At 44.8% G+C, this 26857-nt stretch overlaps 1 protein-coding gene across 2 annotated transcripts in view; it reads left to right on the top strand.

Moving 5' to 3' along the window:
* Positions 1-26857, top strand: part of RGS7BP (regulator of G protein signaling 7 binding protein) — a 73575-nt gene that overhangs the window by 41892 nt on the left and 4826 nt on the right. Inside the window, exons 1-3 of one of the 2 annotated variants that reach the window (XM_006116999.4) lie at positions 5682-5768; positions 6434-6564; positions 25097-25244. In XM_006116999.4, the coding sequence (XP_006117061.2) occupies positions 6501-6564; positions 25097-25244 (212 nt within the window). In that variant the 5' untranslated portion in view covers positions 5682-5768; positions 6434-6500. Of the gene's footprint in view, positions 1-5681; positions 5769-6433; positions 6565-25096; positions 25245-26857 lie in introns of those variants that run through there. The other variant, XM_006116997.4, reaches the window with a different exon arrangement.

The raw sequence follows: 26857 nt of genomic DNA, 5'->3' as shown, positions 1-26857 counted from the left end.
GGGGAGAGGAATTAATTATTCCTGGCTCTCAGTTGTGTTACAGTAGCTCACAGCAAGGAGAGAAGAGGAGCTGTTTTTTCTTTGTCTCATTGGGGAAGAGATTCCTAAAGCTGAAGGATGCTAAGAAGGATGGCTTTCTTTTGCTGTATAACTCTACCAACAACAAGCTTTCTGATAGTATATTCATTGAATTATAAAAGCTCTTTTGGGATATTAAAATGCATTTAAAGGGAAAAAATAGCTGAACAGGAAGCTGAAAAGTACTATTTATGAGGGAATAGTTTACATAAATAAAAACCATTGCTACCTTTTAAACAAAGACCAGTTTACTATGTACTTATTCACTGATACAATTGTAAAATGAATTTTACACCAATCCTTCCTTAGTTGTAAAATAGCTCCTAAACGATCATTGTGTATACATTACATTAGGTACCTATTGTCTCTTATATCACACATTTTTATAGTGAGTTTAAGGGGAATAATCAAAGGCTGTGTCAGCTGACCTCATGGCAAGGCCAAAGAAGATTGTGGAACAAAACCAAACTGAGCTGACTACATTGAAGAGGGTTTTTAAGAACCGTACAAAGGATGATCCAGGAAACTGGGTTACAGTGAAACCACCCAGGGATAGTAAAGGACATTTTTTAATAGTTGGAATCTGAGGGTCAAATTCAGCCCTCCTGGTCTGTGACTTTCATTGAAGTAAATGGGAGCTACATATATACATTTGAGAGCATATTGGGTCTGAAAACACTTGGAATCCGTTCAAAGACAGTATATAATAGAGCATTACAGTAATTGAGCAACAGGTCAGCATGAGACTAAGTCAACAGGGGTCATAGTGTGGAAATAATTAGATGTTACTGTAGAAACGGGGCCAAATTGTGTTCTTCAATGTCACTTCTTTCGAAACTGAACAAAATCATGAAATGGCAAGAGTACTACAATAAACACTTTTGACAGATGATCATTTTCATTGCAGAAATTTTAGATAAAATAGATGATTACCATCCAGTTCTTCTGTCTGTTTCATTCCAAATGTTAGAAAGTGTAAATGAGTAAGAGTAGTATTGTACCTAAAATTTTTGGGGTCATAGTTGTTATGGAAACCATGCTTACAATACTATACAAGTAACTATACGTACTTACAATAATCAGTGTCTCCCACTCTGGATTTGTATGGATATAAATGAGAGCAAAATTTAGCCTTTGGTCTACCTATACATGATAAATAGTATTCAAAGGATAAGTTTGGGTCAGAAAGCACAATTCAATCATTTTAATATATACAGTGACTCTTTTCTAAATAAATTTTTTTTGCATTACTCAGACACTTAAGAATTTATAAGAGTAAACAGAATCAGCTAAAATGTCTGTAATTGCTTTTTCTCATTTCTTTTGTAGCTTGTGGATTTTAATGTAGTACTTTAATTAGATTAAGAGTGTCCCTTCTTGTGAAAAATTTAAATTGTAATATGCATACTTTTTAACTTCTACCATCATGACAATTATAAATAAGATCAGTTTTAAGGGTGGTTCAATATCTCCCCTTCTCAGAGGCCAAACACTATATGAGAAATGTATCATTTTCTCATCCAATCTCCAGTTACTCACCTTTGTTTAATTGACAGACATAAAAAGAGAGACATTGATTATTGTAAATATAGTTTCCATAGCAACTATGACCCCAAAAATTTTAGGCACAATTCTCCTCTTACTCATTTACACTTTCTAATACTTGGAATAAAACAGACAAAAGAAATGTATGATAATAATCTATTTTATCTAAAATTGCTGCAATGAAAACAATCAGTCAAAAGTGTTTATTCTAGTACTCTTGCCAGTTCATGTTTTTGTCATTTGAAAAGCCATTGCTGACCTTCCAAAGTCAATTTGTGACTCTGCAACGACAAATGGGGATAAATTGTGCCATTAAGGCATATGCTGACATTGGGGGCTTCACCTAAAATCCATTGAAGCTGATATAGAGTTTTCAATGGGCTTTGGGGCACTGTGACACTTTTCTTCCACATAGACAAGTGAAGAAGCTTGCAATCTGCAACACATGGATGATGCAGCATGGAAGATGCAACAGGGTCTCTTCCAGGTACTTAGGGCCATGGACTGGTCTCTTTGAAGTGTGTAAAAGAGTCCCCTTGGGGTTTCTCCCAGCCAGTTATCTACACTGGCTTTCTTACATTCAAGCCCCAATTTTTCAGTCTTTGCAAGGGGGGGTCTTACCTTTTGCAGGCCTTTTTACGTCTCTTCCAATAGGAGATAAAAAAGAAAATTAATGTTCCAATACAGCCAACTCGAAGGGCGAAAGGCATAGCCTGCGGTCAAGACTTACTTTGGGGCTGTTTCCATAGTGATTTTCTAGGATTCCTTCTAGTTGGATAACTAAATCAGGTTAAATCTATCAGGCTTTCCCTGGAAGTTCCTTGTACTTCTCAAGATCTCCTGGATTTCGCCTTGTGGCTTCAGGAGTCACTCCAGCCATTTTTTACTGAGAGTGATCTCTCTCGCCAGCTGAATGTAGTTTCTTCCTTTTTAAAGGCTTCCTTTAAAAATCACCATACATGATTGACTGGGCTGGAGAGACAGGGCTATGCCCACACCTTCTCGCCTGCCCCATCTTTGTGGGATCTACTAACTCAATCACTGGGAGACTCATAGGATCTTAACAGGAAGCAATACGTGTCCAATCAGGAAAATACAGGGATTGCAATTGTGGAAGGTGAAGTGAGGAAAATCTTCTAGTGCCTCATTCCTATACAGTGGTGCTATCTTGAAGTAGTAATATCAAACACTAAATATATGTTTCCTATCAGAAGCATCCACACTATAAAAATTGTTCCCCATCATATCTTTGCACGTTTATGCAAAGGCCAGGCACAGTCCCTCCTAGTGTTGCATTGTCAACATGCCATGCAATTTTACACATGAGAAGATAGATGGCATGGCAGAGAATGTGAGCAAACCAAAAGATGGGACAAATTAGCGTAGTAAAAGCCTCTGGAAAATCTAAACAAATACCGGCTGATGCCTAACATATTTATCAAAGGAGAAAAATAACTGTGACAATGAGCCAACGTACAAGCATAAAAAATATTGCAATTTCAGAAACACTGCTGTGCCACATTTCAGAATTATGTAAATTAGATTAGATGACCAAGAAGGTCCTTTCCATTCAACCTACCTAGACTGTTTTCTTCAGTAAAGCTTGTAAGACTCAAACGCTGCTCTTAGACTGTATTTAGTCCCCATTGTAGCTTTAAGTCCACTCCTATAACAGCACCTTGCACAGAACTAAGTCACTGAGAGTTTGACATTCAGAGCAGCTACAACGTTAGAGCCAATGCTGGTCTCATTTAGGCCTAGTGTACACTAGGACTTTACATTGACTTTAGCCCCATATGTTCTATTTTTTAAGTGATGCATCCACACTACGAAAATTATTGCATCAACCTTAAGGGCTACAGAAGTCGATTGAAGTACTCCTGCTTTTCATAAGTAATAATGCAATTCCCGACCTTGCATGGTCAAATTTATGGTAGTGTAGATGCAGTGTTGTGGAAAGTCATCTCTATTGGCCTCCAGGAGGCCTCCTGCAATTTCCCACTCTGAATGCTCTGGCCCGAATTTATTCCTCTACTGCTCTCTCAGTAAGCTCAAAAAGGCCTGAGAACAGAAGAAGGACTTCTCCTGTGTGGCCAGCATTGTGAGCCCATTCGTGAGTGAGCACCAGATCACAGCACGTGGGAAGAGGACGTCAAGCAATCTGACCAACAGTGTGAGGGTTATTCCCAGGAATACTGCCAGCATAATGATCTTCACCACCCTCTCTCTCAGCTTCTAGTGCAGGAGAAATTCCTGGGCTGTCTCTGCATTACAGCCTGGTGATCACTTGCTGCCAAAAAAGCCCTTTGGTGGTATGGGAAACAACATATAACTTAGAGCAACCTCAGAGATGTTCTAAGTTATAAAAGGGAGTAGAAAGATGTAGAAAGATTCCCACATATTTTCCCAGAACTGGAAGGGGGGGACCCACAACAATGACATTGAGCCTTCTTTTCCTCTATCCCTGCTTCTTAACTGCAATGCATGGGTCTTGCTCATAGCAAAGGGTGTAGCCCACCCTGTTTGAAATGTATTGATTATAATACTCAACAGTAACATGATGCTTTACATTTCAGAGTTCTGTACAAACTTTATTAGAGTCCTTTGAATGTTCTGATGTGCTTTGGAAGTGCCCCATCCTTCAGGATGCTGAAGCTTTCTCTCCCTCATGCACCTGCTCCTTGAGCTCATACTCAGATGGGCCCCTTGCCTACTTCATTTCTGATGCCATTTGATGTGAAATGAAGCCTTGGGGACCATGGAGAGAGCATTCCCTGTGCCAAGTACAAGAACTAGGGTTTTGTGGTCCTTGCACAGGGTATTCCCTTAAGACACTCCTCCAATGCATACATGTAGGAGGACCAATCACAATCTGACCCTCTTTGTTTTCTTAGGCTCAGAGTGCATGTGTGCATGAGTCCTTTTGATATCATTTAAGTCAATGGGGAAAAACGCACATGGATTGAAGATAGAATTTGGCCTTTAAATTGTTAGAACTGACAGGAAATCTCACATTCCAAATAGAGTTCACTTAAAAAGTATAACATGCATGTACACTGGCCTGGGAGAATGCTATTATTTGTAATGCTAAATGATTTCAAGGTTCAAATCCCACAAAAACTCTGAGAAAGGTTATTTCTCCCCTCACCCTTTTCCCCAGGAAAGATGTTAATAAATTGGAGAGAGTTCAGAAAAGAGCTATAAGAATGATTAAAGGCTTGGGAAACTTACCTTGATGACTGAACTCTGAGCGAATCTATTTAGGTTAACAAAGAGAAGGTGAATGAGTGACTTGGTTACAATCTACAAGTACCTCTCTGAAGAACACAACTTGGATAGTGGGCTCTTCATTGTAGTGTACAAAGGATCTGGAAGTTGAAGCTAGGCAGATTCAGGCTGGAAGTAGCAGTTTAACAATGAGAATAATTAACCATTGTAACAACTTGATTAGGGGGTAATAGATTTTCTGTCATTGGCAATTATTAAATCAAGAATAGATGTCATTCTAAAAGCCACGCTCTAGGTCAAACAGTAATTAATTCGAAGTCTTATGGCTTATACAGAAGGTCAGATGATCAAAATGGTTCCTTTTGACCTTCTAATCTAGAAATCAATGTTAATTTGAACTGTACTTGTTGGTATCAAATCAGGACAAACTGCTGGGATTTTGCTTAGAAATTGTGAGCTTCTCTGTTCACAGTAAAAACATTCAGCTCACAATTAGATAAGCATCAATGACTGCTTAGGTTCTTGCCATAGAGTACCCATTTGACTGGGTTAAATGAGCATTGTTCGCTGTAGGTCTCAAAACACTTCAATCTTGATTGATGTTAAGACATGATTTGAGCTTAGCAGCAGAAGTAGCAGAGTAGAACTGTTGCAAATCATTTATCAAGTTAGTTGCTTCAGTTCCCTTGAGAAACCCCACACATTTAATTTTATTTCAGCATAAGAGGCTCTGTAGAATTATCCATTTAGCTACAGGAAATTACACATCTTTAAACAATGCTGGCACATTTTTCTGTTGTTAAAACTTGATTTATAATATCCCTGCTCTAGAAATCTAGAGACATGCTATGAAATGGAGCCAGCCCCGTATTACTGATTTTCAGAAGTGCCTTTAGTCTCACCATTTATTCAGTAAAGTAAGTGTTTATCTGTTTTACAATCCAATTTTCTATTTTATTTGTCTTTCTTTTGCTAAAATCCTAAATCCTTGACTTGAACAACCACTGTTTACTTAAAAACACTGGTGGCAAAGGTGATTGTGACCCCACCTCTCAAACTTGGCTGAGAAAATCTTGTCTTTGGGAGAGACATCACATGAACATTTGAGCTCGTTAAAAAAAAAAGTTTTTCTGCTTACGTACTGTTGTGACCTTATAAATGTGGGATTTGGATGTCCAATATGGCACCCAGGTTTGAAAATAGATCTCAGTATGTGGCACAATTATTTTATTTCTTTTGTAAAGAGTAAATTAGAGGTTGCACTCAGTTTGAAAATTAGTGAGGGGACTTTTGTAGTCCTAGTCATTGTTTCTACAATTATTATGATGAAGATGCTGCTCAAAAGCACCTTTTACAAAAGACCTATAAGCTCCAGACCGCTCCACGTTACAATGGTGCCTAATCAGATAACTAACATTTTAAACACAGAGAAAAACAAATTGAAAAAAATAATATGGAAATCATGTAATTATTTTAAATAATTTTTTCTAGAAACAACCATTTTCCCCTAGATTTTCCAGACAGCTGAAGAATGTATTAAACAAGTCTATTTTAAGTACAGTTTTCTTCTTTTTTGTTGCAGCCCAGAAGATGGAGAGATTCATCCTGAAATCTGTAGACTATACATTCAGTTGCAGTGTTGCTTAGAAATGTACACAACAGAGATGCTCAAGTCCATATGCCTGCTAGGATCCCTCCAGTTTCATCGGAAAGGTACTGAATTACACACAAACATCACAGACACTAACCTTCAGAACTGATCTTTTTTTAAGCTTTTCTTGGGTACCTGTGCAATATGAACAACACTAAATTCCCAGTTGGTCTGTACAGTTGAGGAATTCACATAAGCTGTGGTTCTACCATGATGTCACTATTCTTATAAACGTATTAGTGAAAGCTTTGTTATCTGGCACTTTGTTAACTGGAAAACTTTGTTAACCGGAAAACTTTGTTAACCGACATTGCTGCACTGCCAGCTGACATCATCAGCAGGACTTTCCTTCTCCCCCTCCCCCAGCCTGCCTCTGGTACTGCTGGATGATGTCATTAGTAGGCACCTCCTTTCGAGCTCAGCATGCCTCAAGCTGCCTAACCCTTTGCTTGAGTGTCCAGCACATTCAATTAACTGGCAGCTGCCATTCCCCATGAATGCTGAATCACAAAGCTTTCATTGTACTGCTATTTAAGAGCTTGGCATTGGAATAATATTTGACCCCCAACTCCCACATGGAATGTTTTAGCTCCTTGTACCAGTTATTCAGATAATCACTGAACACTGTACATTTGTTGGAGTAAATAAGGCAGAATGGTGGGTTCTGAAAAAAATGTATTCAAAAGAATGAACATGTTTCATTTCAGGCTACGTTGACAGTCTGAGCTGCCTTGATTCCTCATGGAGTAGTATATCAGGTGCTTTAGGCCCCGACTTGCCTCCATAAGCTGGACTCTATCTCCCCATCATGGTCATGAGACTCTCAAGATGCACCACAGCTGTTCAAACAGAGGATTTCAGGGAACATTTAGTTGACCCAGAGCCCAGCTAATAGAGGAGAATGGGCACATAAGGCACCCAAATCACAACTTCCATGAGGCACAGTAAGATACACTGATGTTGAACTACCCCTAAATTAAACATTCTGATTCTGTTCAAAATGCCAGAATGCTTAGATCATGGATTGGCCCAAATCAAAAATGAAATTTTGTTTTGGTTTTCCTAATGTTTAAAAACAACTACTTTTGGCAAAAATCAACATTTTCCTATTTAAAATTGTGGTTCTGATGGAAATTGCATTTTTTATTAAAAGTTTAGATGGAAAAATTTTGGCCAGCTCTACCAGTTTACAAGATGATGAAAGCAAAGGACCTCCTGCACATCTCTCAAGGAATTTACTACAGGAACCATCTGAAACATTTGTAAAATGATCCTTATAATAGCTTCAGTTCTCACTTTACGCAAAGTGAACTTTCAAAGATCAGCTGTTACAATATGACAAAGGGAGAATCTTGATATAATACTATATATCCTTCTTGCATTAGTACCTCTATACTCTAATTGCACCTTGACATACCCATAAGTGCTGTTTTCTTGGGGTGGAAAGGCTTATGAGTGCCAACTCATGCAACTAGTCCTGTTCATTTGAAAGGCATGAAAGAATGTTAGCAGTTGTGAGAAGCTGCACAGTTACAAAACTAAAGGAGATGTTTAAAACTCTTAACACCTATAGTTAACACTATAGTCTAACACTTTCCATTTTCAGTCCCTATTTTCAGATGTTCTAACTTTGCTAATTTCATTCAACCCGATTATCCATATTTCCTTTTTATTTATTTTAAAAATGTCAGTAAAACCAGTTTTGTCATTTCGAAGAATGAAGTTTGGCAATCTGCCTAATTTTTCCTATGTTATATAATTCTCAAATGTTTCTTTGAAGAGCTCTAATCTGTCCATTGCTTTGGAACATGGATGTGACCTTGATAGGGGGACAGTGCCAGGATTAGATAAGTTCCTTTTGCTCTCACAAGGTAAATCCAAACAACTATGGCTGAGTTATAATCCTCTGAAAAACATTAATTGTACATACTCAGTAGAGCTTTATAAGAGGCTGTCTGCTTGGATCATCACACATTCCATCTGCACTGAGCACACTCCCACACAACTCTGACATGCCAATGGCACTGAGCATTTGCCACAGTCTCACTCAGATGCCTTCACAGTAAGTGCAGATCTATAGCTCCAGACAGAGCAGTACTCCCTCTCACTTGGTCCTAAGAAGACTGTGCTGGACTGGAAGCCAGGAGAAGGCCTTCTGCTGGCTAGTGTTAATAAGCATTACTTCACAGCCCTTGCTTATTACTAAACAAGGCCTCATACCTTCTACTCCAAGAGACTCTCAGAAGTCATTTCTCAGTCTCACAAATGGGCTGGCAGTTTGTGCAAGGTTATTTCTGGCAGAGATGGCAGTGACCCTTTTTCTGCACTTTAGCACATCCTCATAAGCTAAACCACCACTCAGGCTGCATGCACTCAGTGGGACACCCCCACGAAGCCACTGTGCAAGAACAGGATGTTGGCAGAAATGTAGAAACTAGCCTGGCCAGGTTCTGTTGCCCAGCACAGGCCATAGAGGATCACCTAATGCGAAAGCCAGCTTGATCATGCTTGAGCCTGGCTGTGCTGTCTTTAATTACTAAATGCCACCCCTCTCCAGAGCCAGAAATAGGAGCCAGTAATCCCAGTTCCTGCCTCTCTGCTGCTGTCTGTACTAGACAAATTCAGAATGGAAGTAGGGCATCATTTTTAACAGTGAGGGTGATTAACCATTAGGACAATTTACTAAGGGTCAAATTGGATTCTCCATCACTTTTAGTTGTGGGTTTTTTTAGTAAAAGTCATGCTCAGGTTACAAGCAGTAAACAACAATTCACATCCTGTGACCTGTGCATGAATTGTACTATATACCTCTGACTAAATCTTGGATGTGCTGGGGCAGTGGGCAGCCCAGAGGTGCTATGAGTTGTCTAGGTAGAGTGCACGGTGGCTCGCAGCTGCCCCAGAAGCAGTCTGTGCAGCTGGCCCAGGGACCTCCCAAGTGGCTCACGCAGCCCCCAGGCCAGCTAAAGCAGCTGCTGTGGAAGTCAGAGGTCCTGGAATCTGTGACTTGTGTGGCCTCCATGACAGACTCACACTTTCATCCATCACTGACCAAGATTAGGTTTTTACTAAAAGCTATGCTCTGGAAGTTTTTAGGACAGGCTATCAGGCTGGATGCTTACAGAGGTCACTTTTGAGCTTGAAGTCTATTAAAATAGTTTTGTAAATTATTGAAAAAGCATGTGTGTTCTGTCTCTGTGTTTCTGCCAGGTCACAGACTAGAACTTTGCATTGAGTTACCAGTTATCTTTTAGTTCAAGTGTTAAATCTCTTCAAAACACGCAGCTACATTTTGACTACTTTGATATCAAAGAGAGCTGCCGACTCTTTAATACATTTAAAAGGCAGAGCCGCAGTGCGGTTAGCTCCTGGGGCCAGGAACAAACCCTACTGCGGCTCCCGGCTTATTGCCTAATCAACTAGTTGAGGGAAAATCCATCGACTAGTTGATTAGTTGATTAGGCTAAATATAATATCCTAATCCATGTCCAACTATAGGATGTAGCTAATGTGGAAATCCTTTTTATTCACTCAGGGTATGTCTACACTACAGTGTTATTTCGAAATACCTTATTTTGAAATAGTTATTTCGAAATAGCTTATTTCGAATTAATGCATCTAAACACAAACTGCATTTTGAAATAGCATTTTTCTATTTCGAAATAGTGTGTCCACACTGAGTGGACTCTGAATCTCATTTAAAGCTGGCCGGAACCAGTTCCAGCAGGGCACCAGGTCAGGACTTACTGTGTGGGGCTGCTGCCTGAGGCTATCTGAGGTCTGTGCTTAAAGGGACCCCCCCTCCCCCCGGAAAGCCAGTTCTCAGGTTTCCCTGCTTGCTTGTCTACCTCAATGAGGGACAGCAAAGCATTTTGTCTCTGCGTGCTCTGGTTGCCTTCACTCGGGACACCACAGCACTTTGCAACATGGAGCCAGAGCCTCCCCTGGGCACTCTGGTGCTTCTATTGGACGTGTTGCTGCGAGCCTGGTTGCACTTTCTGCAGGCTGCTATCCAGGAGGTCCATCGGGGGCTGTCAGTATCCAGGAGGCCCTGTGGGAGACCTTCCACCCTGAGGAGCACTAAGGGTACATCTAGATTACATGCCTCTGCAGACAGAGGCATGTAAAATAGGCTACCCAAAATAGTCAATGAAACCAGAATTTAAATATACCGAGCTTCATTAAAATAAAAATGGCCACCGCACTGTGCCGGCTCAGCTGATCATCAGCACAGCGCGCGAGTCAAGACGTGGATCAGTCGACAGGGAAGGCCTTTGTCAACTGGTCCCTTGTGCCTCATGAAATGAGGTTTACAGGAGCGGTCAACAAAGGCGTTCCCTGTCGATCGAGCCAGCACAGCACAGCGGCCATTTTTATTGTAATGAAGCTGGGGATATTTAAATCCCCGCTTCATTGACTATGTCAGGTAGCCTTCTTTACATGCCTCTGTTGGCAGAGGCATGTAATCTAGACATACCCTAAAAGCCTCCCTGATCTGCCCCACTGTGGGCTTGTGCCTCATTCCTCCCACATGTTCTTCCACTTACCCCTCCCTAGCCTCCCTTCCTGATGTCAAATAAAATACATGTATTTTCATGAACACAAACTCTCTTTATTTCACAAAACTGTGGGGAAGGGAATGAAACTTTGGTGAGACTGGGGAAAGGAGGTGGTAGAGGGGAGAAGAGAAGGTGGGAGAGGGGAGGGGGAAACCTCGGAGGAGGGAGCTGGAAGGGAGAAGAAGGGGAAGGGGAAGCTCAGGGTTCAGGGTTGGGGGTCTCACCGGACCAACTTGATAGTCATGTAAACCTGCACCTAGGTTTCCAGGTGGCCTTTGGTGGCCAGGCTGGCAGCTATCCTGCCATAGACAGCCACGTTCCTCCATCCAGTGCAGAGATTATGGACATTGGGGGCATCCCCCCAAACCTGAATAAGGTCCATGATCTCCACCCTGGACCGGGAAGGCGCCCGCCTTCTCCGGGCCCTGGCAGGCTCCTGGAAGCTGGCAGACTGCTCCTGGGGAGTGATAGAGGGCTGGCTGCCAGTGGCTTGCTGGCTCATGTTTTGAGACCACTGGGTCAGGGGCAGTGACTGCTGGCTCTGGGCTGGCAGGCTTGGAGCTGGCACAGGCACTGTGGCCAGAGTCTACCCCTTTAAGGGCTCTGGGGAGGGGAGGAGGGAGAGAAGTGTTTTTGTTTGAGGCTGGAGTGACCACAGGGCACCCTGGGAAGGCTGGAGGCCCCCTATTTCAAAATAAGTGTCTACACAGCACTGATTTTGAAATAGCTATTTCGAATTTGGCATTATTCCTTGTGGAATGAGGTTTACCAAATTCGAAATAAGTGCTCTGCTAGTTTGAATTTATTTTGAAATAGCATTTTGGCTGTGTAGATGCTAGGAAAGGTATTTCAAAATAATGGCTGTTATTTCGAAATAAATTTTTCTGTGTAGACATACCCTCACAGAGTAAGAGGTTTCTGATTGATGAAAGCTTATTTTTAGACATATAGCTATTCATAAAATATTGCATTCCAGAAATAACTAAAACCTCTTAGGTAGTTTATACATACTTTTGCACAGCTAGATATTTAGGAGTGAGCAATGGTGGAACTTCTCAGATAGAAGGATAACTATTCCCACCCCAAAAATAACAGCACAAACAATATGAGTTACAGAATTAATAGAGTCATAGTGTACAAAGATACTGGAGCTACCAAAGCATGTTTTTTTCCTTAAAACTACATGACAGATTGTACTGTACAAAAGCTGTCATTAATAGTTTATTCTGAGGATTTGAAAGCCTAGGGAGGCGCAGTAGTCTGTTGTTGAATGCAGACATTTTTTGCACTATAGTGGTTATTTTAAAGTCAGCATTTATCAAGTTACAACATAGTGGTACTTGACGTAGTGCAATTATGTTGTAACCTAAGCATAGGGAAAATCACGTATTATGTGTCACATCCTGTTTCATGTGCCACACATTTTGTCGCATCCTGACTTAACAGTGACTACAATCATTTGCCTCCAAGCTTCAAGAGCAAGTATTGGAATATTTAATAAATAAAACTACTTTTAGTTATACCTAGGAGAGGTGGAGAAGTGAGATGTTTGGTATTAGCTAATAAAATACGTTGAGAATACTTCATTTTCATCCTAGTTTCTGAGGCAATGTAAAGAAATGGGTAAGTATCATCGCAGGATTACAGATAGAGAAACTACAGGTTTACTATCTTGCCCAAGATCACTCGTACAGTCAAAGGCTGAACTCAGACTAGAGCTCAAGTTTCCCACTTCCTACTGCCCGTTAAACAACTCTAGTCAGAGGGGAGAGTTTTCTGTCACTGCAGCCTTATTCCCTCAGGGTACGTCTACACTACAGCGCTAGTTCGAACTAGCTTAGTTCGAATTAGTTAATTCGAACTAAGCTAATTCGAACTAACGCGTCTAGAACTAAAAACTAGTTCGAATTAGCGTTTTGCTAATTCGAACTAGCAAGTCCACATTGAGTGGACTCTGAACAGGGCTTAAGGATGGCCGGAAGCAGTGCCGGCAGGGCATCAGAGGAGTACTTAGAGCGTGGAGATGCTGTCTCAGGCTAGCCGAGGGCTGCGCTTAAAGGGTCCCGACCCCCACCCCGGACAGACAGTTCTAAGGGGTGCACCGCTTGCAAAGAAGTCCTGTCTTGGAGTTCCCGGAGTACCCACACTGGGCACATCACACCACTCGGCCATCAGCCCGGCTGCACTTGCCGCAGGCTGCCATCTGGGGAGAGGGGGTAATTGGGGGGCTGCAGGAGAGCTTCCACCCCCAGAAGCCCGCAGAGCCAGCCCAGTCCTCCCCATCGGGGGCTCGTACCCCATTCCTCCCTCACCTCCTTCCACTTACCCTTCCCTAGCCCCCCTTCTTATTGATGTACAAAATAAAGATAACGTTTCTTCCAACATTGACTCTGTCTTTATTGAACAAAACTGGGGGAGACTGGGAAAAGGAGGTGGGAGAGGGGAAGAGAAAGGCTGGGAGAAGGGAGGGCAACTAACATGATCAGGGGTTGGGAACAGGTCCCAGATGAAGAAAGGCTACAGAGACTGGGACTGTTCAGCTTAGAAAAGAGGAGACGGGGGGGGGACAGGATAGAGGTCTCTAGAAGCAGGAGTTGGGTGGAGAGGGTGCATTCAGAAAAGTTCTTCCTGAGTTCCCATAAAGAAGGACTAGAGGACACCAAAGGAAAGGAATGGGTAGCAGGCTTCAAACTAGTAAGAGAAAGTTGTTCTTGACAAAGCAAATAGTTAACCTGCGGAACTCCTTGCTGCAGGAGGCTGTGAAGGCTACAACTAGAACAGAGTTTAAAGGGAAGTGAGATCAAGTCATGGAGGTTGGGTCCATGGAGTGGTCTTAGCCAGGGGGTAGGAGTGGTATCCCTGCCCAAAGTTTGTGGAAGGCTGGAGAGGGATGGCACGAGACAAATGGCTTGGTCACTGTCTTCGGTCCATCCCCTCCAGGGTCCCTAGGGTTGGCCGCTGTCGGCAGACAGGCTACTGGGCTAGATGGACCTTTGGTCTGACCCAGGACGGCCATTGTAAGCTCAGGGCTCAGGGTCGGGGGTCTCAGTGGACCCCCTTGATTTTCATGCACACCTGCTCCTGGGTGGCCAGGCTGGCAGCTCTCCTGCCCTAGATGGCCACTTTCCTGTGCCTAGTGCGGAGATCGTGGACGGGGTCCACGATGTCCGCACTAGCCCAGGAAGGTGCCCGCCTCTTGCGGTCCAGGGCAAGCTCCCGGGAGCCGCCAGCCTGGTCCCGGCAAGAGGGGGTGGGCTGGGGGGCATCGGGTGGGTGGCTTTGTGCTGTGCCAGGTGCAGGGTCTGCTAGCTGGGTGCTGGCAGGCTTGCACCTGGCACGGGCACCGTAGCCAGCCCGTGCCCCTTTAAGAGGTCCGGGGCCGGGAGGGTGGCATAGAGTTTCCCTGGTGTTAGCCAGAATGGCCACCAGGGAAACCTGGGGAGGGCTAGCCTCCCACTAGTTCGAATTAAGGGGCAACACAGCCCTTAGTTCGAACTAGCTAGTTCGAACTAGGCGTTAGTCCTCGTAAAATGAGGTTTACCTAGTTTGAACTAAGCGCTCCGCTAGTTCGATTCAAATTCGAACTAGCGGAGCGCTAGTGTAGCACCTATTAAAGTTAGTTCGAACTAACGTCCGTTAGTTCGAACTAACTTTGTAGTGTAGACATACCCTCATTTCCTTAAAATGTTTGCATTAAGGTTGTTAAGGACTAGTCAACAATCCAATAAGCAAATGCTTATTGGATAGGCCAGTCGATTCCCCCCCGCCCTTGCTGCCTCTATCAGATAGAGGCACTAAGGGGGTGGCATGAGGGGGTATCTCAAAGCAGCAATGCTGCGTGGAGCCCAGGGTCAGCTGGGGAGTCCTGAGCTGACCCCGGGCTCCATGCGGCTTTTCCGCAGAACCCAGGATCAGCAGGGGACTCCCCAGCTGATCCTGTGCTCTGCGCGCAATGTTTCAAAGCACATAGAGCCCGGGGTCAGTTTTGGGCTGATCCCAGGTTCCGCAGAAATGCCACGCAGAGCCCAGGATCAGCTGGTGAGTCCCGAGCTGACCCCAGCTCCAGGCGGCATTTCAGGAGGGGCTCTTGTGCATTTTAAAGGAGGCATGCAGAAGTGCCTATTGACTGGCCAAGTAGTCAATGGAAATTCCATCGACTACTCGACTAGTAAATTAACCAGTATTTAACATCCTTAGTTTGTACCCCATCACACCTGACGAAAATCTCCAAATATCCATATTTGATCTGAGCAAACAGTAGGGATTCTTAGCTTACTAGAAATCTTAGAAACACAAACTAAGAAGACGCATCCTACTTTTTTTAAACATTATGCAAGCTGATCAGAAAATCTCTCACTATTTTTCAACAGTATCTAAATGGCAATGTTGAGAATACACATCCAATAATGTTCCTTGTCTACTAGGCATAATACCCATAGAAATATTAAATGATTTCAGTGTTAAAATACATTGTTAAAATATATACATGACTGCACTTTTTCCTACTGCTAGCAGGTATATAATTACTTGGCAGGTCTTGTGACTCATTTTTGAATTGCAATAATACTGCGTGTTTTCCATTTTCTGTTCTTCTAACCCGCCAGAGAAGTTTTAAAAATCTCTCAAGACCTCAATAATTTCTATTCTTATTTTGGAGCCAGCAGATTCAAGGAGAATAACATGCAGAGTGTTCACAGCAACCTGTGGCTAATAAATAATAACTTAGGTTTTTGTACATTGACAAGACATGGTCAAGCAAACCAGATTTTCACAAGAGCATGAAAGTAGTCTTCTTCTTATAATGCTTTTTCCCCAAGGTGACCCCAGCCATCTCATACATAGAGAGCCTAGCAGGAGATGGATGCTTTTCTGGAGATTTATGGAACATTAGACCACAAGTTGAAGTGCAATGTTTTATGTTCTTTTTTCTACCATTCCCAAACGTCCCCGTCTCTCTCTTGTTGAATAAACATTCCTACATTGACAGTACAAAATACAAGGCTTCCTGTAGAGTGATTTCCAGTGTACTTACAATCTTAAAAACAGTTTCACTGCTGCCATACAGCCTCTGTTAGAAAAGACAGATGCTGGTATCCATTACTTCTTTCTATAGTTATAACACACACAGGCACAGCAAGACCAGCAGCCAAAAATATGTCCAGTTTTGCTATGCAACAAGTATGCTGAGGAAAGGGGTTCTTTGTAAATTTACTGGTGTAGTAAATACAAAAAACTATGTCAAAAGACCATTATTAAGGTGCCAAAGTTAAGAACTCAGAAGTTAGGAAATACTAGAATTGAGGTAGGTACTATCTTCACTTCTCCCTTGCCTGCTCCAAATACCTTTACAATGCAAATCTTTTGACCAGGTAGGGAAGCAAAGCTGGAAATATTAAGTATCAGGAAAAAAATTTATGACTTTGGCGGTTTCTCTGTGGTGTGGAGAAGCAGATCCCTTGAGCACCAGTGCCAGCCAATAATATCCATTTCCATCTAAAGTCCAGCACCATAGCTGATCCCCAAATAAAGGAACAGGTACCCAAAAATCTCTGGAATGTCGGGAGGCAAAGATTTGTCTCGTGGGAGCTCTCTAAGGGTATGTCTACACTACAGAGTTTTGTCAGAAAAACGGCCGTTTTTTCCAACAAAACCTGTGTTACAACCACACTGCAATTGCATTCTTCTGAAAGTAAATTGAAAGAACAGAGGGGTTTTTCTGACGTTAATCCTCTTTCTATGAGGAAGAAGCCTTTTTCCGAAAGGCCACTCATAGCCCAGCCTCAAGCCCCCCGCAACCACTCTGGTCCTCACAGGGAGGAGCCCTATAGGTCCTAGGACCCACCCAGGGGGACCAAGAGGCGGGCACCTTCCTGGTCCAGAGTAGAGATCCTGTCGCTTGAGCTGTGGGGCAAGGAGGACACCTTGCAGGATCTCCGCTCCACGTGGCACAAAGCCGAGATATTCGAGCGCATAGCCGAGTCCCTGGCAGAGCGCGGACACCCATCCCGGACCTTGGAACAGGCCCAGAGTAAGGTAAAGGAGCTCCGCCAGGGATATGTCCAAGCCAGAGAGTGCATTTCATGCTCAGAGGCAGGACCCCGCATCTGCCCCTGCTTCAATGAGCTGCACCAGATCCGTCTTCCCCAAACGTCTTCCCTATCCGCCATGGTAGACTCTGGCCTCTAGACCCCTGTCGTCGCCTGGCCGGAGTTCACGGCAGAGGACGAGCAGGAGGACCAGAGCCAGTTGGAGGAGGAAGAGGAGACAGAGACCATGACCCTGTCCCTGGAGCCGGTGCCTGTGAGCCAGGACATCTCCCAGGCCTCGTTGGATGCCGGGGAGGGATCTTCAGGTGAGTGTTCTTAGTTTGTCACACACACAGGGCAGGGAGGCTGGCACATAGGGAGCGGGGTTGAGTGTCACTCGGGCTGCTCAGGCTGGACATTGTGCTGCGGTCCATGCACGTGGAACCACATGGAGCGTTTGTGGCACACGGACTCAGCAGGCAGCCCCTGACCACAGGTGGAATCCAGCTGCCAGGCTCAGAGGAGGCCACAAATGTCCTGCCAGGGAAGGGAGCTTTCCCAGGCATAGGCATGAGCCCAGACACACCGAGGAGTGCTGCGCACAGCATACTGGCATGCCTGCTTGTGTGAGGCACCACCCACTCCCGTGGGCAGATGTGTGTGCAGACACCAGGGAGGACCAGGCTGCTCCCGGCTCCTCTGCCTCCCATGAGGGGATCCCACTGTGGCCAGACGCTTCCCTTGCCTGCTTGTCTGTGGGCTGGGGGAGAGAGGTTGAGAAGCAGGCAGCATGGTCCCCTGGGCACCTCGGGGCCCCTGTGAGGCATGGCCCACTGTGTAGGCCACACATGGCCTTGCCCCTGGCACATCCCCACCCTGCCCCGAGGACTATTGGTCACTGCTCACAGAGGAGGGCACGGCCTCAGGGACAGTGTCTGCATGGATGACTGATTGCCTTTCCCTCTGTGTTCTTCACAGCTGGACCAGCCGGCACTGAGGGCCAAGCCACACTACCAGAGCCAGCCACCAGAGCCCGGGGAACCCAAAGGCGTGCCAGGATCCAGAAAGACCTCATTCACCAGCATGTCAGCATCCTGCGCGACATGCAGCAGATCCTGGCACAGAAGGTTCGCGAGGACTCCAAGTGGTGGAACCACACATGGGACCAGCTCATGCAGCAGTGTGATAACACATGTGCCATCATATCACACATGATGGCACAACCACCTGCTGTCACTGCTCCTGGCTTCCACCCTTCTGCCCCACCTGCTATGCCCATTGACCCTCCACCTGTGCCCCCCACCACGACCCCCCCGTCTACCTCTCTGTGGTTCCTGGACCCAACTCCAACCAGGCCCTGCACTCGAGGTGGCACATCTAGATGCCCCCTCCCCTTCCAGGTTAGGAGCCCTCCTTCCCTGCCCACCTTTTTTGATTGTAAGATAAATACAGAGTTTGTTTTGTTCACAACCAAACAGGTGTTTTTATTCTGAGATCAGGGAAGGGGCATAGGGAGGAGTTGTGGTGGGAGGGAGGGAGGGATAGGGCTGCAATGCAGAGGCCCCTAGTGGGGAGGCCCTGTGGATAGTTACTGGGGTGCTTGAGAGAACCTCTCCCTCAGGGCCTCCTGGATGTGCACCCCGACCTGATGGGCCTGTCGGATTGCAACTGTCCTCCTCTGCTGGAAGGCTCGCCCCTCATGGCCTGAGGAAGGCCTCCCCCTTCCTCTTCACAATGTTGTGGAGGACACAACATGCTGCAACCACCTCGGGGATGTTGTGCTCCCCCACGTCGTGATGGGTCAGCAGACACCTGAACCATGCCTTGAGGTGGCTGATGGCGCACTTCACCTGGATCCGGATCCAATTCAGGTGGGCAAAATGGCATCTACATGCACAATGGCATCTACATGTCCCCAACCACAAAGTCACAGTGGGGGAAGAATGTGCCCTCCTCCAGCTTTCCAAACAGGCTAGAGTTCCAAAACACGTGGGCATTGTGTGCCCTGCCCAACCACTTGACAAAAATGTGAACTGTCCATAGTGGTTGAGTCCGAATCTGAACTCGTGTCGAGCCTCCAGAAACACCTCTCCACAATGGATTGCGGTTGCCAGAGTGTAGCTCCTGCACCCAGGGAGAGGGTCCTCAGAATGAGCTTGGGGTCTAGCTCAGTCAGGACCAAGAAGGCAGCTGGCACAAAATTTAAAACTGCAGCATGGCTGTATGGGGCCATCGCATGCCATGGGGCAGCTCCAGCTCTGTGGCACCAGGAGAAAAGCTGTGGCACCCAAAAAAACAAGGCAGTCACAGCAGGCACTACGAGATCTTGGTTGTCCCTCGAAGACGTATGCAAGCAGGCAGCAAAAGCAGAAAAATGGCTGTCCGGGGGGGTCCATTTAAGTGTGTGTCTCTGCAAGGCTCTGGCACCAGCACTTGGAAGCAACTGGTGACCTAAAGCCCTGCCTGAAGTGGTTCTGGGTGGCCTTTTATGCGAGAAAGCGTCCAATCAGTATGGACACTCTCTTTCAAAAAAGTGCATGGCTTTTTCAATGCACTTTTGTGTGTGGACGCTCTCTTTCAGGAAAGTTTTTTCAGAAGATCTCTTCCAAAAGAAGCTTCTTCCAAAAGAAGCCTGCAGTCTAGACATAGCCTAAGCAGCTGAAAAACTAAGAGAATGAAAGTCTCCTAGCCCCTGGACAAAATAGCCACTGCTGATGGCCCTGTATGTGATGGCAGCTATGATGGAGAATGTTTTACAGACACAGATATCTATGTCATGACACCTTGATTAACTGGCAAGACGAATGAAGCGAAAGGGAGGAAATGGAAGATCAAGTACAAAGGCTCTCATGGCACATTTAGAGAAGCCTCACAGAGTTATCTTCCATTACAGAAGCAAATAAGAAGGGAAGGCCTTGATGCAATCATTTGAAAACTATTGGAGTACCTGAATGAGCGGAGAAAGGCAATTCCCTGGAATTTGTTTCCTAGATTCTTTCAGAAGTTCTTAGCCTGCCATATGATTTGAAATTTGATTTAGCAAGAGCACATACAACCTTGGCTCTTAAGTCAGCCTCAGATGCAAAACCTCATGCACTGATTGTCAGATGTATCAGATTTACTGTAAAAGAAGACATAATGCAGCGAACTTGTGGAAAAAATAACTATTTGGGAGGATGCCACAAAATGAGATGATGGTTTTTCAAGACTGCAAAAGATGTGGTTGCACAAAGATCAGCTTAGAAGAGCAAGGAAATTTTCCAAGCACTGGGTGCACCAATATTTTATAAAGTTTCCAGTTCAGTTGCATGTCCAGGTTGGTAAGAAAGTATCTGTTCCAAAAACCACAAGCAACAGGGTTTTTTTGATAGCCCACAGTGAATTTAGCACCTGTTTTGTTTTATATCAACTTTACTTCCCAATTGTTGGCCCTTCCTGTATTTATGAGCTTATCCATTTACTGTGACTCACTTATTTAGGCTCTCTATCCTGCTTCAAGCTGATACTTTATTAACTTATGAGACATGTATATCAATTCTCAATGGCTAAATGTGAATCACTCCAACATGAGGAGTAAGGAATCAACTTATTCCAAATTGATATCATGGGAAAGAGGTGACTGTGGAAAGGGTAAATTTAAATTGCATACTAACAATATTAAGTGTCTTTGCTTCTGCGTTTGTCTTGAGAAATTAATGGAACATGACAGCATCCCTAAATTAACATCAACACAAATGAGCTCTTTGTTGGTTATTATACAAGGCCCATGTGTAACCAAGTACTGATACACATCAACGAGATCACTCGGGGATGGTTCACTTTTGCTTGCTCTGTAGAAATAAGGGGGTTCTAATGCCACTTTCTAAAATTAGTGCCCATGGGAGATCCTGCTAGATCACCATACCCTACTGCTCGAGGCCCTCAAAGCCTAGCAGCTTGGAGTAGAAGTCTTAGAGACAGTTCTCCCCCCTGCAAGATGTCATGGAAAGTTGCACAGGACTGAGCAAATAGTTGTGCCCTCCCCCCCCCTATGGAATAACAGAGCAGATGAGACCAATGTAGGTTGCTGAAGTATACGTACAGTGATTTCTGGCCTCCCCATTACCCTCTCTCTCACCCTCCTCCTGCTTGCTCCACCCCTTCTTCCCCCAGTCTTCTAACTTGCCCTGCTTCATTTCCTCCATCCACCTCCCTAGTCTCTTTTCCCTTGTTGCCCCTTCCCCAAGCTTCTATAAACTCAACTCCATGTACATGAACATAAAGAATAAAATTAAAAGAAAAGAGTTGGATTATTTGTTGTAATTTATGGTGCAGTGATTTACAGGTTGTGGGAATAGTTTTCTCCCCTGTTCACTATGCTTATTTAATATAGGGAAGGGAAACTGATTGGTTGTAAACAAAAAGTGGGAGGAGGTTATGTGGGTATGAGAAAGTAATCTTCACTACATACAATGTCTCATTTAGTAAATGCAGCAAGCTCCATTACCAGTTCTCTGGTGTTTGTAATCTTTTCTGTTTCCTGAACCAAATTAGGGGATAATACACAGGCATATCCTTGACATATTACATTGTGAAATGTGTACTCCCTGGCTACATCTAGACTGCATCCCTTTTCCATAAAAGGGATGCAAATTAGACGTATCGCAATTGCTAATGAAGCGGGGATTTAAATCTCCCCCGCTTCATTAGCATAAAAATGGCTGCCACTTTTTTTCAGCTCAGAGCTTTGCCGGAAAAAAGCACCAGTCTAGATGCGGATCTTTCGGAAAATAAAGCCTTTTCCGAAAGATCCCTTATCCCTCTTAAAATAAGGGATAAGGGATCTTTCGGAAAAGGCTTTATTTTCCGAAAGATCCGCATCTAGACTGGCGCTTTTTTCCGGCAAAGCTCCGTGCCGAAAAAAAAGTGGCAGCCATTTTTATGCTAATGAAGCAGGGGAGATTTAAATCCCCGCTTCATTAGCAATTGCGATACGTCTAATTTGCATTCCTTTTACGAAAAAGGGATGCAATCTAGACATAGCCCCTGGGTGAATCTAGACTGGCAAGATTTTGCGCGAAAGCAGCTGCTTTTGTGCAAAAACTTGCCAGCTGTCTACACTGGCTGCTTGAATTTGCGCAAGAGCATTGACGTTCTAATGTAAGAATTCAGTGGTTCTTGCGTAAATACTTTGACACTCCTGCTCAGGGATAAGCCCTCTTGCACAAGAATACTTGCACAAGAGGGCCAGTGTAGACAGACACCTTAATTTTTTGCGCAAGAAAGCCTGATGGCTAAAATGGCCATCGGAGCTTTCTTGTGCAAAAGAGCGTCTATATTTGGCACGGATGCTTTTGCACAAAAGCACTTTTTGCGCAAAAGCATCTGTGCCAATCTAGATGCTCTTTTGCGGAAATACTTTTAATGAACAAATTTTTCTGTTAAAAGTATTTCTGCAAAATCATGCTAGTCTAGACGCAGCCCCTATGTATTGCCTTATAATGTAGATACTAATTTGTAGTATGGGAATAATAGGGTGCCTGTTTCAAATAATTTAAACAATGGATACTGATGGAGCTTTTTGCTTAGGTGATGTGTCTTCCCCACCCCTGACTGAAATGTTCTACTGGTTTTGTTTTGTTTATAGCGTTAGATAATTGTTGCTATTATATTATGGCCTACCGTGCATGGTAATAAGTAGTAATAATAATAGTGGTAATATACATGTTATGTGTTTTTTGCTTTAACTTGTCTTGTTGTGCTCTTCCCTCCCCTCTCTGGAGCCCTCTCCTCCCTATTCCCTAGAAGACTGGCAAATTGTAAGCATCAGGCAAGGCAATCAAAATTTCTAGAATAAGCTTCTGAGACATTTTATTCATAAATTTATCCCCTCATAGGTTCTGCGTGAGGACTAGATGGAATGTTATGGAGCAAATAATACAAACATTCCATCACCTCCATCACTAAGAATAGTAGCCCAATGTCTGTGACTCTAACGCAGAAATGCTGGCTGTTCCCTCTGGGTGGCGCTGTTGCCTGAAATGCTGGCTGTTCCCTCTAGGCGGCCCGTGCTCCGTGGAGAGCCCAAATGGCCACTTGCGCCATTTGCTCCCTCGCAGCGGCCCAGCTGAGCAGCATAGAAGTCAGCCAAGCGCCACGGTGGGAGGGGAAGGTGGCGGGGCGGTGACGTACATGGCCAGAGGGCAGGGCCTGGCCGTGTATGTCACCGCCCCGCCCCCCTTCACCTCCCACTGTGGCGCTCGGCTGACTTCTGCACCGCTCAGCCAGGCCGCTGCGGGGCAGCCCAAACAGCTGCTTGCTCCCCCGTGGCAGCCCAGCTGAGTGGCGCTGAAGTCAGCCGAGCGCCACGGCAGGAGGCGAAGGAGGGCGGGGCGGTGATGTGCGCCATGACAGAGGCTGCAAACCCCACCCGCTGGCCGTGAACCGCCCCACCCCACCGTGGGGTTCTGCGAAGCAAAAGTAGGGGTTCTGCGAGGAGCCGGCACTCCCCCTCCACCTCTGAAAGAGAGGGGAGGACTGATCTGTCCTTCACGCGTCATCACCGACCCCGGCATTTTACGGGACGCGCAAGGGGCGGATGCCTGTCTGTGCTGCCTGTTCTTGCATGGCGGCACAGTGGGGCCATTCCGCCGTTGGGGGAACGCTGAGCCAGGAGATGTCAGCTGCCCACCGGGCCGTGCATCCGGGGCAGGAGGGGGCAGGTCGGGTGACGTCAAGATGGAGTGTACATCAGGGGAGGGGTTAGCAGGGTAGAACTAGAGTGGGGAATTCAAAAGGGCTGTGGCCGTAAGAGACAGGACGGAGGAGGCAGTGAGGAACATTAGAGGGAGACAGGGGAAGGGGAGCAGAATCGAAGCAGGGGAGGAAGTGCCAGCTTTGTCCCAAAACCTGTAGTTAAGGCACGTGGATGGTGAGCGTCGGAGCTAGGGGAGCACAAGGGGCCAAAGTCCGAGGTCCCTGGGGGTAGGAAGAAGCCCAGGACGGGGCTTGCCTACAGACGGCCTGTGGGCTGGTGCATTGCAGCAGGAGCCCCACCAGCCAGAAAGGTCCTTACCTGCACTTGCCTTTAGGGCCCTGGGCTGGGACCCGTGAGCGATGGTGGGTCCGGGTCCTCCTACCCCCCACCCGCCAGCAGCAGGGCAGAACTGTTGGAGATGCTTGTGGTATCGGACTACAAAATGGACTGCTATGGAGGCAGAAACAATTGTAAACTGGTTAACAAAAGGACGGCCGGGCAGCTATTAAAGCCAGAGTAAACTGACAGAAAAGGGGGAGCGAGGGCTGAACTAGTACCACAGAGAGATTGCCAAAGGACTGTGGACTAGAACCTTGTTAGGGCACCAGCTAATTCCATCAACTCTAACTCCTTTGCAACGTCACCTTCTCTTGCACCTAATTGCCCTTTAGACCCTGGCTACCAGCCCTCAACCACTCTGCTCTAACACCTTTTATTTATTTGTAGTGAGTATGAATCACAAATTTGGTGCAGATTTGGAACCTGTTTCATTTTGGGTTGTGAATGTTGGCAGGCGTGCAATTCTATTAAAACTTGTCAAGTAGAAAAATGCTCATTTTGACCTACTTTTTCAGTGTAACATAATATTACTAACTAGAATACATGTATTGTGCTGTCCATTGATGTTAGAGTTTTGAAGGTGTTTTCAGTAGATGTACTGCAGTTCATCTTTTGTTCCATGTTGACCTTCGGCCCTTGGCACAGATTTTACATGTAATTGAGCAAAATGTTTAGCTGGATATTCACCTCTTTGACCTCACTCCCGCTGCTGCTAGGCGGCACAAGTAATCCCGTGGCCCAGCAGCAGAGCTCTCATTAGCAGCTGGACAAGTTGCCCTCCACTCCACATCCTGCTTTCTTTTCACATTGAGTTTGTGTTTAGAACTCTCGGCACATGTACTGTACTTCATCAAGTCCAAAACAGCACATTCCAGTTTTTGCATATGCTCCGTTTAATAACTGAGATGTTTTGTTTTGTCTTAACATTTTAAAGGAAAAGAGCCTTGTGCGACACCCAAGATCATAGACAGTAAAATGGAGGAGAATTCAGAAGTACCTATTTTAGAAGACACATCATCTTCACCAGTAGATATTCAACAGCATTCATGGCAGGTTTCCACCGATATTGAAAACACTGAAAGGTATGTGTAGCTTTTGTTCTTAAATACGGGAATTTAGTTTCAATGCTTTGTTCAGCCTTTCCCCTATAGACAATCAACACTGCTACTTGTATCAGTACATTTCTTCAGAACTTAATGTACACAACATTAACTTCTAAATCAGCGGGGTACAGTGATGTTAAATATTTGATTTAGCTGAGTACCATTGGATGCCACAGTGAGAGTACAAAGGAGAAGAAAGCACAAAGATAAATGAACTTACTTGTAGAGCAGAGATAATAAAGCTGATTTTCACTCTTAACCAGGCCTCTGCTTATGTATCCCAAATTACCTGGTCTCCATTTTGGCACTTGTAAGTCAGGCAGTTAGACATCTAATGTGCCTGCCAATAATTATGAATGTGTGGAAATAAATAAATGTATACCAAATTAGCTCCTTTCATTCTCTGGCTTTCTATGTGCAAATTGAAGCTTCTATGGCCTTTTTTTTTTTTTTTAAGTAAGAGAACCCAGATGGGTTCTGATCTTACTCAAACTGATCTCTATCTAAGGTTTTGTGTGTGTTACCACTAAGAGCATGAGGGCTAATTTACTTTGATAACCAAATAACCAAATTCTGTCCTATCAAAAGAGGAGCTGAATAAGAGTATGTCTAGACTACATAGGTCCGTTGACGGAGCCATGTAGATGAGTTTACTAGAAATAGCAAAATGAAGCGGCGATTTAAATAATCGCCACTTCATTTACATCAAAATGGCCACCACACTGTGCCGACGATCAGCTGATCGGCACAGTGGGGCAGTCTAGACGCTCCGTGGTCGACAAAGGAAGACTTTGTCAACCGCTCCGGTATGTCTCGTGAAACGAGGTTTATACAGCAGTCAACAAGGCTTCCCTTGTCGACCGTGGAGCGTCTAGACTGCCCTGCTGTGCCAATCAGCTGATCGTCAGCCCAGTGCGGTAGCCATTTTGATGTAAATGAAGCAGCGATTATTTAAATCGCCGCTTCATTTTGCTATGTCTAGTAAACTCATCTACATGGCTCCATGTAGTCTAGACATACCCTAAAACTGAAAGGAAAGGCAGTCATTGCTCTGTTTAGGGACCATATTGTAGCATCAAGGGTATCCAAATGAATAAGGCAAGAGCACACTGTCTTTCAAAGCAAAAACACTTTAATGCATTCTGAGCCTCCACACGGAAGTGCAGGACTAGAACAACACTGCCTTTGTGCTTGGTACTGTCCAAGATACAAAATGCAGTCACTATCCCAAAGAACTTACAGTCTAAGGCCAGGTCTACAATAGACTAGGCAGGTCAGCTTAAGGCATGCCATTCAGCTACACAAAATGCATAGCTGGATTTGGCTTACTGCCACGGCTTGGTTTAAGGTGTCTACACTGCGGGAGGCCGACTGGAGCACATGCTCCTGTTGGTTTCCCTTACTCCTCACATACAAGTACACAACATTGGCGGGGTCTGCTTTCAGTGTTCAATTTGGGGGTCTACACTAGACCCACTAAATCAAATACTAGATGATTAACCTCTGGAGGTTTGATCTTGTTTGTAGTATACACAAGACTGAAGTATTTGCTCTCTAGAGACATAAGGGTAATGCAGCCAACACAGGTTCTG

The sequence above is a fragment of the Pelodiscus sinensis genome, chromosome 6, assembly GCF_049634645.1.
Source record: "Pelodiscus sinensis isolate JC-2024 chromosome 6, ASM4963464v1, whole genome shotgun sequence".
Classification (NCBI taxonomy): Eukaryota; Metazoa; Chordata; order Testudines; family Trionychidae; genus Pelodiscus; species Pelodiscus sinensis.
Note: the sequence above shows the minus strand (reverse complement) of the source record. Positions and strands in the feature narration are given on the sequence as shown.